The sequence below is a fragment of the Vipera ursinii genome (assembly GCF_947247035.1).
Source record: "Vipera ursinii genome assembly, chromosome: 2".
Lineage (NCBI taxonomy): Eukaryota > Metazoa > Chordata > Lepidosauria > Squamata > Viperidae > Vipera > Vipera ursinii.
Genome location: NC_139513.1, coordinates 68,794,403 through 68,811,476, shown reverse-complemented (window position 1 = coordinate 68,811,476; position 17,074 = coordinate 68,794,403). Strand labels below are relative to the sequence as shown.

General features: G+C 37.9%; 1 protein-coding gene across 1 annotated transcript in view; it reads left to right on the top strand.

The window, feature by feature from the left end:
- Positions 1-17,074, top strand: part of DOCK3 (dedicator of cytokinesis 3) — a gene marked incomplete at both ends in the record, with an annotated part of 184,279 nt that overhangs the window by 98,476 nt on the left and 68,729 nt on the right. Inside the window, 5 exons of the mRNA XM_083354955.1 lie at positions 1,176-1,270; positions 4,831-4,906; positions 6,156-6,256; positions 6,430-6,488; positions 6,924-7,072. Of these exons, the coding sequence (XP_083211081.1) occupies positions 1,176-1,270; positions 4,831-4,906; positions 6,156-6,256; positions 6,430-6,488; positions 6,924-7,072 (480 nt within the window). The remainder of the gene's footprint in view (positions 1-1,175; positions 1,271-4,830; positions 4,907-6,155; positions 6,257-6,429; positions 6,489-6,923; positions 7,073-17,074) is intronic.

Here is a 17,074-nt window from a genome sequence, read left to right as displayed (position 1 = left end):
AAGAATGATTTGAAATACTTTAAAATAAAATATGTATTAAATATTTAATACTTTAAATTAACATATTTATTAAATATGAAGCGATATATAAATAATATTTTTTAAAGTTTTCAGTTTGATGTTGACTAAGTAACTAAAAGAATTGTCCTTGAATGTTTTAGTCTTGGCAGATTTCCTATTTGAATACTAATGTAAAGAACCTTAGAGGAAAAACAATACAGACAGGAAGGTGGTAAAAAGTAGAGGCTATACTATGTAGAAGTTCCACCAGCTGATTCTTAAGTTCCCACATGTTTTAATGCTAATTGGCAAGAAGCTGTGGCCAAGGTTTCATGTTACTCTCCCATACACTATGTATCATAAAGATTCAGCAATAAAGAAATTTGGAGTCTGATATTATTAACTTACTGGAGAAGAGCCTAATGCTGGGAAAGATTGAGGGCAAGAGAAGAAGGGGGCGACAGAGAATGAGGTGGCTGGATGGAGTCACTGAAGCTGTAGGGGTGAGCTTAAATGGACTCCAGAAGATGGTAGAGGACAGGAAGGCCTGGAAGAACATTGTCCATAGGGTCGCTATGGGTCGGACACGACTTCGCAGCTAACAGCAATAACAACAAATTATTAATATGCTGGTGACATTGAATTTTCTGATACCATGAGTTTGAGGAGATCTAAGTGTACTCCTAGTCATTAATAGACTGTTTTAAAGAAACAAATTCTAACCTAATCCAGATACAGCACATATGCCCATTGTTATTAAGATGACAGATCATAAGGCAGTTTGAATTTTATTTTTAAAAAACAAATTACATTCCCTTTGAAAAAAAATGGTTAGCAATCTGGAGGTAGTGGATTTCAAGGAGGCTCTATTATAGAATACTTTTTCTTATCTTTGACTAGTGTGCAGCAGCTATACCCTGAAGATGATTCTGATAATCTCTAAAATTCTTCTTTATATCTTTTATTTATTTACTTCGAGTCAATTTTGGAAAGTTCCTAGAGTTTTCAAAAATAGTTTGCCCTGGCCTTTTTCTTAGGGCTATTGGAGATAAATCTGTAAGTGATTTTACATCCCATTTTGAAACTTACAACTTTTCTTTCCCTTGTTGAAGGTGCATATTTGCTTCAAAACACAGCTAGTAATGTTTTAACATTGTTTTCTTGGTTTTTACTAGGAATTTCTTCTGAAGATTTTCTGTGTGTTTCGAAATCTGATGAAGATGAGTGTCTTTCCTCGAGATTGGATGGTGATGAGATTACTCACTAGCAAGTGAGTGCTGATGCATTTTAAAACAGTTGAATTTTACTAAAATCATGTACATTTTTAAAACAAATGATGACTTTTAAAAAGTACTTTCAGCTCATTAAATTTTTAAACACATAGATCATTTTAGATATGTTCCATTTTTATTCTTCATTGAAACATACTGAGAACTGATTTTTTTTGGCAACCTTATTTAAAAAATTAAAGAAAGAAATAAAAACTAATAATAGAAGGAAAGAAGTAAAGAATGAAAAAGAAAGCAAAATAAAAAGTTAAGGTAGATTTCAAAAACCATTTTATTAGACATGCTCTATTGACAGTATGGAATAGATATAAACTTACAATAGTGGCGAATATCCATAGCTCGGGTGTAGGATGAGGGTGAAGGTTCATTCTCCGAGCTTTAGGGTTGGTTTTCAAACGTTTCATTACCAGATTAGGTAACATCTTCAGCTGTCTGTGTCGGTGTTCCACTTATATAAGGGCTTCAGGTGTGGGAGTGTCAAGTGAGGATCTTGTGATGGGCCAGGTGTCAGTCATCAGAGAGAGGCTTGTGACGGGGAGGTACTTCAGGTAAAGGTAGTTAGAGGGTATGAATTAGTGGGCCAGGAGTGAGTCATCAGTGGGAGGCTGGTAATGGGTCTTGTGATGGGAGATTATATCAGGTCAGGGTCATTGGAAGGTGATTTTCTGGGGGGGGGGGAGAGGGTTAGAGCTCACTGCCTTGGAAGAGTGAGGAAAATTCTCAGGGATTACTCACACCCTGGACGGTACCTCTTTACTCTCCTACCATTGGGTAGGAGATATAGGAGTATAGCCAGCCGCACCAACAGGCTGAAGAACAGCTTTTATCCATGGGCTGTTAGGCTTTTGAACGGGAAATAATTTTTATAAACTTTATGCATAATTGACTTGCGAGGCCGGTGTGTTGTGCAATTAGTTCACATGGTGTAATAAGATGGAGGGTTTGTGTCATTGTAAGCTGGGTGGTGGGGGCACGAAGGGAGGCTTAGCCAATCTCAATGTATAAATGGTTGTACTTTGAAATGAAATGAACCTTTATTGTCAAAGTACAACTACAGTGTGTGTACATTGAGATTAGCTGAGCCTTCCTTTGTGCTCCCACCCCCCAACACACAGTGACAACAAACCCTCCATCTTACTACACCATGTGAACCAACTACACCACACACCGGCCTCCCAAGTCAATTCTGCATAAAATTCACAAAAGTTCACAAAATTTATTTCCAAAGCCAGGTACGCTCTCGGCCAATCCGTTCATCTGAATCTCCCGCTGAAAGCTAACCAGCCAATATGGTGATGGTACAGCGCCACCCGGTGGTATTTGCTGAGCTGCTGCTTAAACCCCTTCCCCCTTAAAAGAACAAACAGTATATTTAATACAAAACATCATGCAAAATATTTCCTGCAGTTACAATGGTTAGTGGCAACCCATGATGTGACTCTAGGCCTGTCCCCCCCTCAAGATTGTACATAGTCTGCGAGATAGGCAGGTGGCCTGTGAGCCCTGGAAGGCCTGTTTTTCCACAGACCCGGCACTTAGGCGAATGGAATCTGCAGGCCGCCCTCACATGGTTCCCTCCACAGCCGGCACACTTGGGACTGGTTGCTCCGCCTCCAGAGGTAGTTTTGGCACCATTCCCTCCGGTGTATTTTTGCGATGGCGTTGGCCGCCAATGGGCCTCTTGGTCTCCGCGCTGTTGGATTTGTTGATTATCCGGCCTCCGGTATACCGCATCAATTTCAGCTGCTTCGTCTCCGTCTGCTCCACCGTACGCAGCGCTCTCATGGTGGACTGATCCCCCAGAGGTGCTGCTGGGTTGGTGAGTGGTCTGGCCTGAGTCGCTGGCCACATCGTATGCCAGGACCTCATCCAGAACCTCCTGCAGGCTCATTGTAGGTTTCGTGAGTAATTTCTGTCACAGCCGCTGCTCGCTTAGACCAAAAACGATCCAGTCGCGAAGCCGCTCTTCTAAATCGTGAAACTTACAGAGACAGGCGGCCTGTCGCATGGCCGCTATAAAGTCGGCTTGTTTAGTTTGGCCGTGAGATCGCTGTAGGAAATGGCTCCGATAACTGTTGGTGAGCACAACCCGATGGCTATATCGTAAACGGCAGGGCTGCTGATGCACAGCAGGGCCGCCGCTTTAAAACGGTCTTCGGTGATCCGGTTGACCAGCAGGTATCCCTCGACCTGACCCAGATGCGATTCCCAGTGTTCGGGATGGCTGACGTCGAATTCGCGGATCTGATTAAGTTTTGCCATGCTGTGTCCGGTCCTGTGAATGCTGCTTCGATAGAAGGGAATCAGAGTAAGAAACCTTTCCTCCATTCCCTAGTGACTTCAGCTAGTGATTTCAGCTCTGAGTGAAGCAGCATCCCACCTTCGTCACCACTATTGTGTAGTGGGTTCTGGACCGCATGGAAGACAGCAGGCAGATGAGTACAGCAACAGCTCTTTATTGTGGGTAGGACTGTACTGAACAAAGGGGGTTTCCTGTACCCCTTATATACCTTGCCAGGTACGCTCTCGGCCAATCCGTTCATCTGAATCTCCCGCTGAAAGCTAACCAGCCAATACGGTGATGGTACAGCACCACCTGGTGGTATTTGCTGAGCTGCTGCTTAAACCCCATACGTAACAAGTATCTCAGTTAAAAAAGGGTATTTCTTTTATGTAAAATTGTAATAGGAATGCTTTTTAAGATAATTATATCTATACTATCAATCTTTAATTTTACTTTAAAATGCTGTTGCAATACTTGATCTCTTGTCTTTTTCCTAACAAAATGGAGTAAAACATCCCTTGGGATATTTCTTATACTTGCAAAAAAAAAAAAAATTTTGTGATATACTTTGTCAATCTCATTCTTGGTTCCTCTCCCTAGTCCAAAAAAAACCTGTCAGTGCCTGAACAAATTTTCTTTGAACATCTTCATCAACAATTTGGATGAGGGGATAGATGGGGAACTCATCAAATTCTCAAGACAGAGAATTAGGGTGCTGTGGATGTATTTTCCATCTTGCTAACCAACATCCTCCATATCTGGGCTGTTTGAGATAGTTACCTATGTGGCAATACTTTGTTGTTATTAGAACAATCACAACCAGTTTATAAAAATGAAAATAAATATCTTGAATAACAGCAACAAAAGCCCAGAATATCAACCCAGTATAATTCAATTCAGTTCTTAATAGTAGCTATGAACAAACCAGTAGATGTAGGAGAAATTATTATTTAGAAGTTCAGTGTGTTGTTAGGCTGTCTAAGACATGGAATAATTTTAATTGGATAGATTTTTCAATAATGTATTGGAATTAGAATCTATTTATGTATTAGCTTTCCACAGGGCAAATTTTTAGATTGGAATGTTTGTGGTTGCCTTCATGTTCATGATCCAATGAATTAGCAATTTTTTAAATTGTACATTAACCACTATTTTGTGAATTAATATAAAAGACCATGATTTTCACTAAATTTAGATTGAAATATTCTGTATATTCTGTACAACAGTGCTATAATGTTGTTCCTTTCATTCTTATAGCGTAATAGTTACAACAGTGCAGTATCTGTCTGCAGCACTACATAAGAATTTCACGGAAACAGATTTTGATTTTAAGGTATTCTAAAAATTTATTTATACTATGAAATTGTCAACATTGTATTTGTTTTGCTATTAAATGACAACTCGTAAAGCATTTGCACCAAAGTTCTCCAAGAGTGTCCAGAACTTTAAAATAGAAAAAATAAATAAAAAGAATGCAGATGTTTCTCATTTAATGACCACTCGTTCAGTGAGTATTCAAATGTATGACAGCACTGAATGAACATATGTATAATTGGTCCTTGTACTTACAGCCATCACAGTATCCCTGTGCTCATATTATCCACATTTGTCATATTCTTGGCCAGCTTCCTACAAGCAAAATGAATGGAAAAGCTAGTAGGAGACTGCAGGTTGTGATTATGTTCTCATTTAATTACAACAATTCACTTAACAATGCCTACCAGAAGTGCCAGAATTTTTGTTGCTAAGCAGCACAGGCAATTAATTATGTGTGTCTATTCAGAGAGACATTTTGGTGCAGTGGTTAAGGCATCAGGCTAGAAACCAAGAGATCATGTTGTAGTTCCATCTTGGGCACAATGCTAGCTGGGTGACCTTGGGCTGTTCACTTTCTCTTAGCCCTAGGAAATAGACAATGGCAAGACCACTTCTGAAAAACCTTGCAAGAAAACTTGTCCAGGCAGTCTCAGAGAATGGGGACAAAATTGAAAGGAAGGGTAAAATATTCAGAGGTAAATCTCAGTGAGTTTAGTGAACCAACTCCCAGGTAATGGTGTAAAAAATTGCAATACAAGTTTTTTTAGTTTAGAAATTTTGTTTATAAAAATTCAAAAATTCTTGACATCATAGTCGAGTAATATATATGGGATTCCTCACCTCAGATAGCTCTAGTTTTTGCCTTTTGTGTGTGGATTTATATAATTTTTATTATAATAATTCTATAGTTGACTTTCAAAAATTCAGTTATAGAATTATATTATGAAATAGATCTGCCTATGCATTGTTTATTGATGTGTGTGAAAGAAGTGCCCATGTCATATGTACAGCACTTACATACAGAATGGACCATGAAACTACCATCATTATGTAATGAGGGTATTTATTTGTTATAATCATTTGGCTTGGATGTTTTCTGAGCAGATACGCAGAATATAAATATATCATCATAATAAATACATTGTCATTATCTTTATCTCTGATGCTTTTTAGAACAGTCGGTTGACATTTATTAGTGGTATAGTAAAGAAGTAAATTGTATATGAATTTTCAGTTAGTTGCTTCATTGTTTTTCTGTTTTGTAGGCCTGGAACTCTTATTTCAGCTTGTCTGTTTTATTTATCAACCAACCCAGCCTGCAGCTAGAAACATTTACTCCAGCTAAGCAGAAAAAGATTCTGGACAAGTAAGAACATGTTAACTTAATTTTCATTTTCAGATTTTTGTTTTGAAAGTAAGGTAGTTGGTTTTTCCCTCTGGGTCTGTTTTTATAAGATGTAGTAATGCTGCCAAATATTGTTTTATTTTTAAAATTCCAATATTCCAATTTTTTTCTTTGGATCTGTGTTTATATTTCAGATATGGTGATATGCGTGTGATGATGGCATATGAGCTTTTCAGCATGTGGCAGAATTTGGGTAAGTTAATCTTGAAAGTAAACTGAGTTTTGCTCAGTTTTAAGATTTATTTTTAATATAATAGCACAGTGCTGGACAATCTTTCATCCACTGTTAAAGGAACATTCAGATTATATAGCACATATTGGTACAACCTCATAGAAATAATTTTTATAAAACAGGAGAATCATTTGTCCTTTGGAACTGTACACTATCACTAGATGATAGTTGCTCATGCACATACACATTTCCAGGCTTAACTTATTCTATCCTTCTTGGTTTAATTCTTTATGGTAAGCATCTAGCTTGATTCATATCTGACTTGATTCCTTATCTTCAGTTATAGAATATTTTCAATTAGCAGTGAAGGTAAACAAAAAAGAGTGGGAAATGGTATGCAAAGGAAATGGTGTAAATAACTGCTTGTTTTTGTTTTCTTTTGTTATTGTTGTTCAGGGGAACATAAAATTCACTTTATTCCTGGAATGATTGGTCCTTTTCTGGGTGTCACACTTGTCCCACAGCTAGAGGTCCGCAACATTATGATCCCCATTTTTCATGATATGATGGACTGGGAACAGCGAAAAAATGGCAACTTTAAACAGGTAAAATGTCTTTTCAGTTCTTATAATGGTTATTTCTTACTTAAATGTTCGTTTACAGAGTAGAAATAATAAGCATTTTGCTCCCAAAGTATTAAGCATATTTCAATGACCTTGGAATACTGCAACCATCATAATTAAATGCTGGCTGCCAAGTACCCATATATGGGGACTCTGTGATGGTCTTAAGTGCAAAGGGTTGGAAGTAAGTCACTTTTCACCACCAATGTAACTTTGAATAGTTACTAAACAAATGGTTGTAAGTCAGGAACTATGTATAGAATATACAGCTAATTGCAAAACTTCTTCCCATTTGAGTGAGACTTTTTCCAATCCCATTCTCTATTTTACTGTTTCCCACTCACAAGCTGTTCTGAATTTTGGTTCAACTGTACAGTAAATCCAGATTGTGAGTTGTATTCTTCCTCCTTTCAAGCTCTAATCTTAAAAAGGTTAAGATGAAATAATGGGTTTAAATTTTGTGTATTTTCCGTCTCTGGAAAAAATTAGAAGACAAACCATTCTTTATTATCTCTGTATATCACACAAATATTTATGCATTACAGAAAACAATTGTACTAAAGTTATTTATGGAGGCTTTGATTAATGTAGAATACTCACAGGAGAAAACCTTCATCGAATCATAGGACTGAAGAGATTCAATCCTATGTCCAGAGCAGGAATCCTCATTTTATACAACCCAAAGGACTCTCCAAGGCTTGCTTGAAAACCTCTAGTGACAGAGTACCCACAACTCCAAAAAGCTAAATAGCTACTACTACTGCAAAATAGCTGTAAGTGAAGAATATATTAATTTAGAGTTTGGATCTCCTCTGTAAAGCATCCACCCATTACTTTTTGTCTTACTCTCAGGAGCCATGGCTCCTAGCTTCCCTAGGATGACCCTTTAAGTATTTGAAGACGGCTATCATGTTTCCTTTCAATCTTTTCTTCTTAAAGCTAAACATAGCCTGTTCATTTAAGCTTTCTTCATTGGGTTTAGTTTCCAAGCCCCTTGTCATCTTTGTCACTCTTTGCACTCTTTCTGGGTCCTCATCATCCTTGTATTAAGGCAATCAATATCCCAAATACAGTCTGGCAGATGCAGCATGGAACAGAATTATCTCTTCTCATGATCTTGACACTATAGTTCTATTATTGTTGCTCAAGAGTGAATTAGCTGTTTTGGCGGCAGCATCACATTACTGGCTGAAGTGGTCTACTAGTCCTACCTGATCCACTTTCTAAGTACTGTATTATTACTAGGCTATTGCTGCCTATCTTGTATCTGTTTTTCCTACCTATCTGTAGAACCTACATTTCTCAACATTGAATTGTTTTTTCTTGGCTATGGCCCAGTGTTCAAAACTGTCAAAATCCTTTGGAACACTGAGTCTGTTTTCTAATGTGTTAGCAATCCCTAGCTTTGCATCATCTGCAATTTTTTTGTACTCCTTCTAGTTCATCATCAAAGTAGTCAAGATCTTCTGCAGGATACTTATCTCTCCACGTTGGCATAGAAGTAATCAAGGATCACATGTTGAGGCTGGTTGTTCAGTCAGCTATAAATCCTTCTGTTAGAGCAATGGCTCCCAACCTTTGCTATGCCCCGTGCCCCTAGAACACTTCTGATATATTCTCACACCCTTACAAAAGTTCAAAATAACGGCAATGAATTATGCATATACACTATAATTTTGAAAAGTCAAGTTTTCGCAGTCCCTGGAATATCGTCTCGCACCCCCGGCTGGGAAGCCCTGTGCTAGAGAGATTATCCATCCCACATTGTTCTATTTGTTCAAGGAAAAGCATATGGTCAATATTATTAAATACCATATTGGAAGTAATTACACTATATTCACAGCATTTTCCTGGTCTACTAAATTAATCACTTCATCAAAAAAATGTACTAATATTTGTCTGGTGTGACCTAGTTTTGACAAAACCATGCTGGCTACTAATAATCATTTTGTTCTTCTCTAGGTGCCTGCAGAGCCACTGTTTAATTATCTTTTCTAGAATTTCCCACTTACTGATGTCAACTTAACCGATCTGTAGTTTCCTGAAACAATGTTTTCCTTTTTAAGAAAATGGGGGCAACATTTGCTCTTCTACAGTTTTTTGGCATTTCTTCCAGAACAAACTTTCTTTTAATTCTTTAACAGTTTTCAAAGATTACAATTAGTGTTCTGAAATTACATGTGCTAATTCCTGCAATATAATCCACCCAGTTCCAGATCCTTGATTGAAAATTACTCAGTTTTTCCCCCCACCAATTCTTTGTCAATTATGACCTTTCTCTTCTTATCCCAACACCCAATGCAGCTTATGACAGTTTGGACCAGTCCTCTTTTCTTTTGCCAAACTACAGATGCAAAATATGAATTAAGCAGTTCAACCTTCTCCCTATTGCACTTCCTTAGTATGATAATGATTGTGACTTGGATATCAACTCATTTTATAGGAGGCCTTCAAGCTGCACATTCTCTAGTGAAAACCAGAATTGTAGCCACACAATTCTTAGGATTTTTAGTCTCAGATTCCCAAGTAGCGCTATGCACAAAGCAGAAAATTTGTTTTGTTTTAATCCAAAACAAATTATTGTACTCCGAAGTTTTTTGTTGAATAATCCTGAATTAGCTTTGCTATCATAGAATATTAAAATACCAAACACATTTTCAATGAAAAAATTCAGAAGGATTTTGGAAAATTTTACAGTGATTTTATGGGATAAATGGCAAGGCTGGTTCATGACCCCTTTCTTTTGACTCCCTTTCAGCAACTTCCCATCCAGCATATCGTATTGGCCTACCCACTCCGTAGTCATTTTAGGCTGTTTCCTACTGTGCTCTCACAGATATCTCAGGATATCATATTCCACCAGGCTGCCCATCCCAGTCTTCTTAGCAGTTCCTTCTCTGCTTTCTCTGAATCACCACAGCATTATTCCTCTCTTCCTTCTCTTAGCTACACCAAGGTCCCAGATCAACATATCCCACCAGACAGCTTATGCACAATCTTTCAAGCATTTTGTTTTCCTCCCTCTCCATAGCTACCACTGGTATACTAGCCTCTGCACTTGTTCCTTAATTGCAAGGCTTCCTTATTGCAGTAAGGACAGCCTCCCAACATAGCATATCCCACCAGCCCACTTGTTCCCCAGACTTTCCAGTACTTTCCCTTCCCTCCATTTCCTATCTTCTCTCAGCTGCTGCTGGGAATGTCATTTTTTACTCTACTTATATTCCCACATGTACCTTTGCCAGGAACGACTTTCACTTGTACTATAAGCAACTTTCTCAGTTTTGCTCAAATTTTTGTTCCTGTGCCTTCAAATATCTCTCATCTTCCTAACTCCCAAGATTTTCTTCCTTGCTCCCATTTCATATTATTAATCTGAATTATATTCCTGGAATACAGTATGTGCTAGAGGGATGGGTAGCACATTAGAATCTGCTTCCATTTTTGCTTCTGAACTGTTACGCTTTTTTCTTGATAATGCATTATTAAACCTATTTTTTTTCAAAAGAAGAAAAAATATTCACAGTAGCTATTTCACATGGTTCCTTCCTTTTAACTGGAAGTCAAGCAACAACCTGCTCCTGCCATAGAAGCCATCACCTACAATGCCAGTATTCAGGAAATTGGAAACCCTTAATAATGTATTTTTTTTCTCAAGATTTTTTTCCTTCAGTTATTGTTGAGACTTCTTCGGGAAATTCTAGCCAGAAACTTTCAGCATCAGCTGAAAAAAGAGAGCTAGATACTGGAAGCTAGGTAAAAGAAACATTACTTCTCAGCTTCTTTGGAATTTTCTAGTGCTAACTGTGAGGCTTACGTATCACATTACCAGTGATTTCTCAAGAGGTTTCTTTTGAGATGGAAAGCATTTATTTTTCAAAGGATTATACTAAACTCTATAAACATGCGGTGCTGTGGTGAGCTTGGCTAGATCAATAGCCTTCTATCCTTATGTTTAGCACAAACTAGCAAGTCTGTCCCAAAGGATACATTTCAAAATGGAAAACCTTTCTTTTAATGAAGGAGTCTTGGTGAATACACATACTTTGATAGTGATGTGTTCAATAGAGTAAAGAAACTAAGAACTACAAGATAGAAGATGAGCTTTTCATTTCAACCACAGCATTCCTATGTATGTCCTGGTTCTAGGTTCCAGATGCCAAAAGAGTTTGGTCAGTCTTCACATCAGAGTCATCTTATTTTTCTACCTGCAGGGCTTGAAGTCTTCTTTTGCCTCCTCAAAATTCAAGAGGGCTCCCCACAGCAAATCAACAGAGTTGTAAGCAATATTTTTTATTATGATGTAGTCCCATCCCAAAAATAAGATTCTCATTCATTTCAATCACAGACTATGGTATTTTGCATATCAGTGACCCATATTATGCCAGGCAAGTACATATCTAAGTGAGCTGATAAGGAAGGCTAACAGGCGTTTCCCTGGATAGTTCAACAGAGGGAAAAAGAGAATAGGGACCAGGATGCTTTGTGTGCTAAGATGTGGGATCTCTTGAATTGTTGAGCGTACTGGGGGGTGTCCTGAGAGTTGCTCATTGTGGGTAATGGAGTGAGTGCTTCCTTTTGCTGAGTTAGTAGAATCTGTATGGCAGCCTGATAATGAGTTCACTAAGTAAATGAAAAGGAAAAATTAATATGCATCTGAAATAGAAATCCCTAACATTTTTTTCGGTATGTAAGTGAACAGTGTAAATTTGGAGCCTGAGAATGAAACAAAAAAGAATAGAGCCTGAGAAAGGAACAAGAAAAAAAGTAAAGAAACATCAAGAAAAAATAAAAGCTTTTCTACTTCTATGCCCTGTGAAGTAAATGTAAAGTTGACTGGACAGAAATCTGCAGCTGCAACCTGAAAGTTAATAGTATATTCGTATTCCTATCTAAAAACACTCTGGGATATATTTAGAGCAGCAGCAATTGTGGCAGCATTTGAAGAAAAAGATTGGAGCATCAAAAGGAAAATTTGCAGCCAATGAAAAAGGATGATGATGTGTTGGTTTGACTAAATGAGGCTCTAGAACAAAAGCGGATAATAGAGTATTCCCCATAAGCAAGCAGACAAGGAGCAAATACAGTGGGTGAGGGTATCAATAAGAAACATAAGACAGGTGATAGAGCTGCAGTTTAGTTTTCTGCCCTTGCAGATGAAAAAACTTGAGCATTCAAGAGTAAAAAGATGCTGCAGAGCAGGAGACAGGATCATGGGTCCTTCTGGAAGGTAGGGAGGATGCAGCTGTACATTGTAAAAAACAAAAAAGAAGATACATTGCAATTTAATAGTTCATCTTTAAAAGAAACTAAAACAAATGTATGCTGACCAATGCCTCATGAAGTATGCTATCTAGCAACAGCAAAATGGAAAGATGTAATGGAACAGTTGCCAAAATAATGATCGTCTTTTGCCAGTACATGTGGGAACAAGTTATACTTCAAAGAGCAGCTATAACCATATTTCTTTGAAAAACTCAGAAGGAATCTCAAGAAACTGGAAGATCAATTTGTATTTTCATCCTGGTCTGTGGAAGAGAACCAGAAATCTTAGATGTCAACATCTAGCTGTATGAATGGTGCCATATGAATGAAGAGATTTAGTTTCTGGAGCCACAGTCTGATTTATTTAGATAATGGAATTACTGGCATGTGGGCTGTACTTCATACAAACTGATAAACATACATCAATCCTCTTAAATCATTTGAAAGGAAATTTGCAAGAAAGAAAAGCAAATCAGAAAAAAGATGGACTTACAGTGGTCACGGCCTTCACTGTGTATAATACACCAATATATAAGAAATAATGTTCTTGCAGTTACATTCCTGGTACAGAAAGACAAATATAATTTAATACATGTAGTGGAGACCTGATGGGATGATATCCATGACTGGAATATGGTAACTAAAAGAGAGAATATGTTCAAAAGGAACAGAAGCAAAAGAAAATCAGGTGTAGATGTGCTGAACGTTAAAAACAATTATTCTTATTCAAAGAATGGCAATGCTGTAGAGATCGTTTCAATTAAAATAAATTGAGGAACAATTCAAGATAGCATTATTTTCTACTGTTTCCCTCCCAACCAGGGGGGAAAAAATGCAGACAATATTTTCCAAAGGCAAACTGTCATTAATATCAGGGGAGAAATCATTGTGTTACATGATTTTTTTCAGAAAACGCCTCGCTTTTTATTATTATTGTTGTTATTGTTGGCAATATTTTCTTTCAAAGAGTGGACACAGGCACAAGATCAGATATCTTTGATCAGATTTTAATCATTTGGAAATCCTTGTTGAGGAGGTGGAAGTAACAGGAATATTGGGGGGAAAGTTGCCGGGTAATGTTGGAGCTCCAAATTCTTGATTTGAACAAAATGGAAAACTGAGCATTTGTCTAACATATACCCCAGATTTTAAGAAAATGTATAGTATTTTAATAACTCAGAGCAGTGGCACATGCAATACCATGACAGGAAATGCTGATGGGAAAAGAAGCTCCAGGAATGAGGGAGTTCTATAGAAGAAGATATTAAAAGCAGTTACAAAAATTCCAGTTAGAAGAAACCAAATGGAAGACAGCCAGAGTAACCAGCATGGCTAAGCAGAAAGCTTACTGAGTATTTCAAAGTAACAATAGCACATGTAGAAAAATGAAAATTGGGAGATCAGAAAAAAAGCATACAGAGTGATAGTCCAAATATGTAGGGATGGAATCAGAAAAGTGAAATCTTAGAATCAGCAAAAGGTTAATGAAGGAATTTAAGAATAACAAAGGACATTATTTCTCAGAATATTAAAACAAATCAAACCAGATTCCAAATAAAGGCATCAACATTCAAACATGTAATACGCAAGGCTACTCAAATTTGATTTTGGTTCCATCTTCTCCATCTAAGAAGAATGTGTTGCACCAGGAAATTTCTGAATATCAGGACAAAGGGTCAGGATTGAAAATTAAGACTAATGCCTCTTTACTTTGAATAAGTTTAAATCTCTCTAGGAGATTTGGTGAATTGGTAAAGTACCATATCAATGGAAAAATGCAAACATTCCTGTCTTTAAATGGGGGAAAAGGAATGTCTTGGAAACTAAACACCAGTCTAACATTAGTCCCAAGAAAAGGAGGAGAAGATCAAGGAGTTGCCGATCTGTAAACATGTTGAGAATAATGCTGGAGTTACCAGATATTAGCATGGATTTGTCAAGAACAGATCTTTCCAGACTAATCTTATCTTACTTTTTGATTGGGTCACTTCCTTAGCAGTGCCACAACAATTTATCTTGACTTCAGCAAAGCATTTGACAAAATATGACACACTATCATATACTTTATATGTTATATATATATATATAAGTCTGGATTAGATGACATGACAGTTAAACTACGTATATAGCTATATAGGAGATACCTGTGGTATTTATAAAAAACATCTTAGAATATTAGTTAATTGCAAATTGAATATGAATCACCAATAAATAGTGGCTACAAGCCAGGCAAATGTAATTTCAGGCTGCACCAAAGTAAATATAATTTCCAAATTACAAGAAATAACCATTCAACTTTATCCTACTTTGATCACTCTCACCTTGGTTACTGTATCTTTTGGGAGGACAACGTACTTAGGAAACTATTTTGTGAAATTGGAACAGGTACAGAGAAAGGATGATGATCAGAAACCAAGCCCTATAGAGAGAGATTGAAGGTGATGGTTAATTTTAGTCATTGAGAGTATGGGGTGGGGTATGATAGCCATTTTGAAATACCTGAAACAATGTCACATAGAAGGTTAAATTCTGTTCATGCTCATTCCAGAACGCAGGACATGAAATAATGCAGGGGTCCCTAACTCCTGGACTGCGGCCCAACAGTGGGCCGTGGCCTATTTGGAACTGGGCCATGCAAGGCGGGCCAGTGTGGCACTCAGCTCCACTTGTGCGAGCGGCACTCCAAAGGCCTCTCTTTTGTGCATGAATGGAGCTGCGCATGTGCTCAGGCCCCCCACTCGCACAGCCTGGTTTCCCTCTCCCCCTCCAGCTGGGCCGCCAAGCTACCTACTCCCAATGCTCCAAAAGCAGAGTGGTGCGAGCAGAGTCTGGTGGGACGAGCGTCACCTGCTCAGTTTTGCTGACTTACCGGGGCTTCCTGCGCAGGACCCCCAATCTGGTTTTGGAGCATCAGGCAGCCTTGGTGAGTCTGAAGGAGCACAAGACTGCATCCCCCAAAGACTTCTTTTCTCCAAGCCAAAAGCTTTTGCAAATGGATGAAAGACTTTGGGGGAGTGATCTTGCGCTGCTTCAGGCCTTCCGTCCCTTTGCAAAAGCTTTTGGTGCGGAGAAGCCTGAAGGAGCGTGAAACCGCTCCCCAAAGGCTTCTCTTCTCTCTTTTGTGAGTGGAGCTGTGGTAGGTGTGTACGCGCACATGCCAGCCCATCACTCACATAGCCCGTCACTCACTCACCCCTCTCCCTCAGCTGAGCCACCAAGCCACAAAGGTTGGGGATCGCTGGAATAATGGATTTAAATGACAGAAAGTTAATTTCAGTTGAAAGTTTAAAAAGGTGTCCTAATAGTTAAAGCAGTTCAACAGTGGAACCAGTTAACCAAAAATGAACTCTTTGATTCTAAGCATTCATCATCAAACACTCATATGCCACATAACTTAATACATTTTCTCCTCTTGGTATTTTCTGGTAGCAATTCCTTGCCATCTCAAGAAACTGAGATTTCCAGTATGCATAAAGGTGCCATGAAATAATGCATTCCTTCAAGAAATATTTCACAGTTCTGAAGTTAGATGTGGATATCAGATCCTAGATCTAAGGTGCTTACAGTGACACAGCATACTGATCTCAGTGAGTTTGGTTTGTGATTTCAAACCAAACAAAAATGTATTCTTTAAATTCTGTTCACCCTGTTTTCTCTCACTTCCTAGGTTCAGTGTTGGTTTACAACTGTTAAAATTTTGTACTTTTATTTTTGTACTCTAAATTTTGAGCTTGTCTTTTCCTCTCAAGCTTAAAAATGCAGGACCATTTTTTCCTCCTGCAACCTTCCGTAATTGTAACAGATATATGTAAGTGGGATTGTCATATTTCCTAGATCTTCTCTCCAATTTCCTTTGTCATAAATGTAGTTTTCCTATGCAAACATGCAAAGCAGACTGTATATTCACTGTCTGTGATTGCCGTGCCAGGCTTGATTTCCAACATTGTTCCAGGTAGTCATATGAACTTGTTTTTTTTCAAAAATACATAATTTATATTTATATTATACAAATGAAAATAAAAATAGGGGAGGAAAAAGAAGGGGGAAAGGAGTGTAGGGTAAAAGGAAAGAAAGAAAAGAAAAAAAACAGTACTTCAATTTTTTGTGTGCAGAAAAATACAAAATAAAGTTGCAACTTCAGCTTTTTACTTCTGCACATTTAGTGAGTACTATCCATTTCTCTAATCAGCAAAACAGAAAGTCAGAATTCCAATTTTTTTTCTCTTCTGAGCACTAAGTGTAGAAGAGGTTTTTAATTAAAAACAAAACTAGATGCATTCTCTTCTTTAATTCAAAAAGTTCATTTTTCCATCTGTTACCTCCACCACTTTTTCCATCTGTTCTTCCATTGTAGGAACTGACATATTTTTCCACTTTTGCGCATACAGAATGCTTGCCGCAATCAACATACATAATAACAAAGTTTTAAATTTTTCAAGATCCTTGTCCAATAGTCTCAGAAGAAAAACTTCAGTTTTATATTTGTTTTAAAGCTCTTCTGAATCAAAGCATGAATCTGGCCCCAATATTTTTTCGCTTTATCACAATTCCACCAAAGATAATAAGCACCTTCTTTACAATTATATTTCCAACAGAAATATCTTTGTCAGGCATTAGGTAAAGGTAAAGGTTCCCCCGCACATGCGCGCTAGCCGTTTCCAACTCTAGGGGCCGGTGCTCATCTCCATTTCAAAGCCGAAGAGTCAGCGCTTGTCCGAG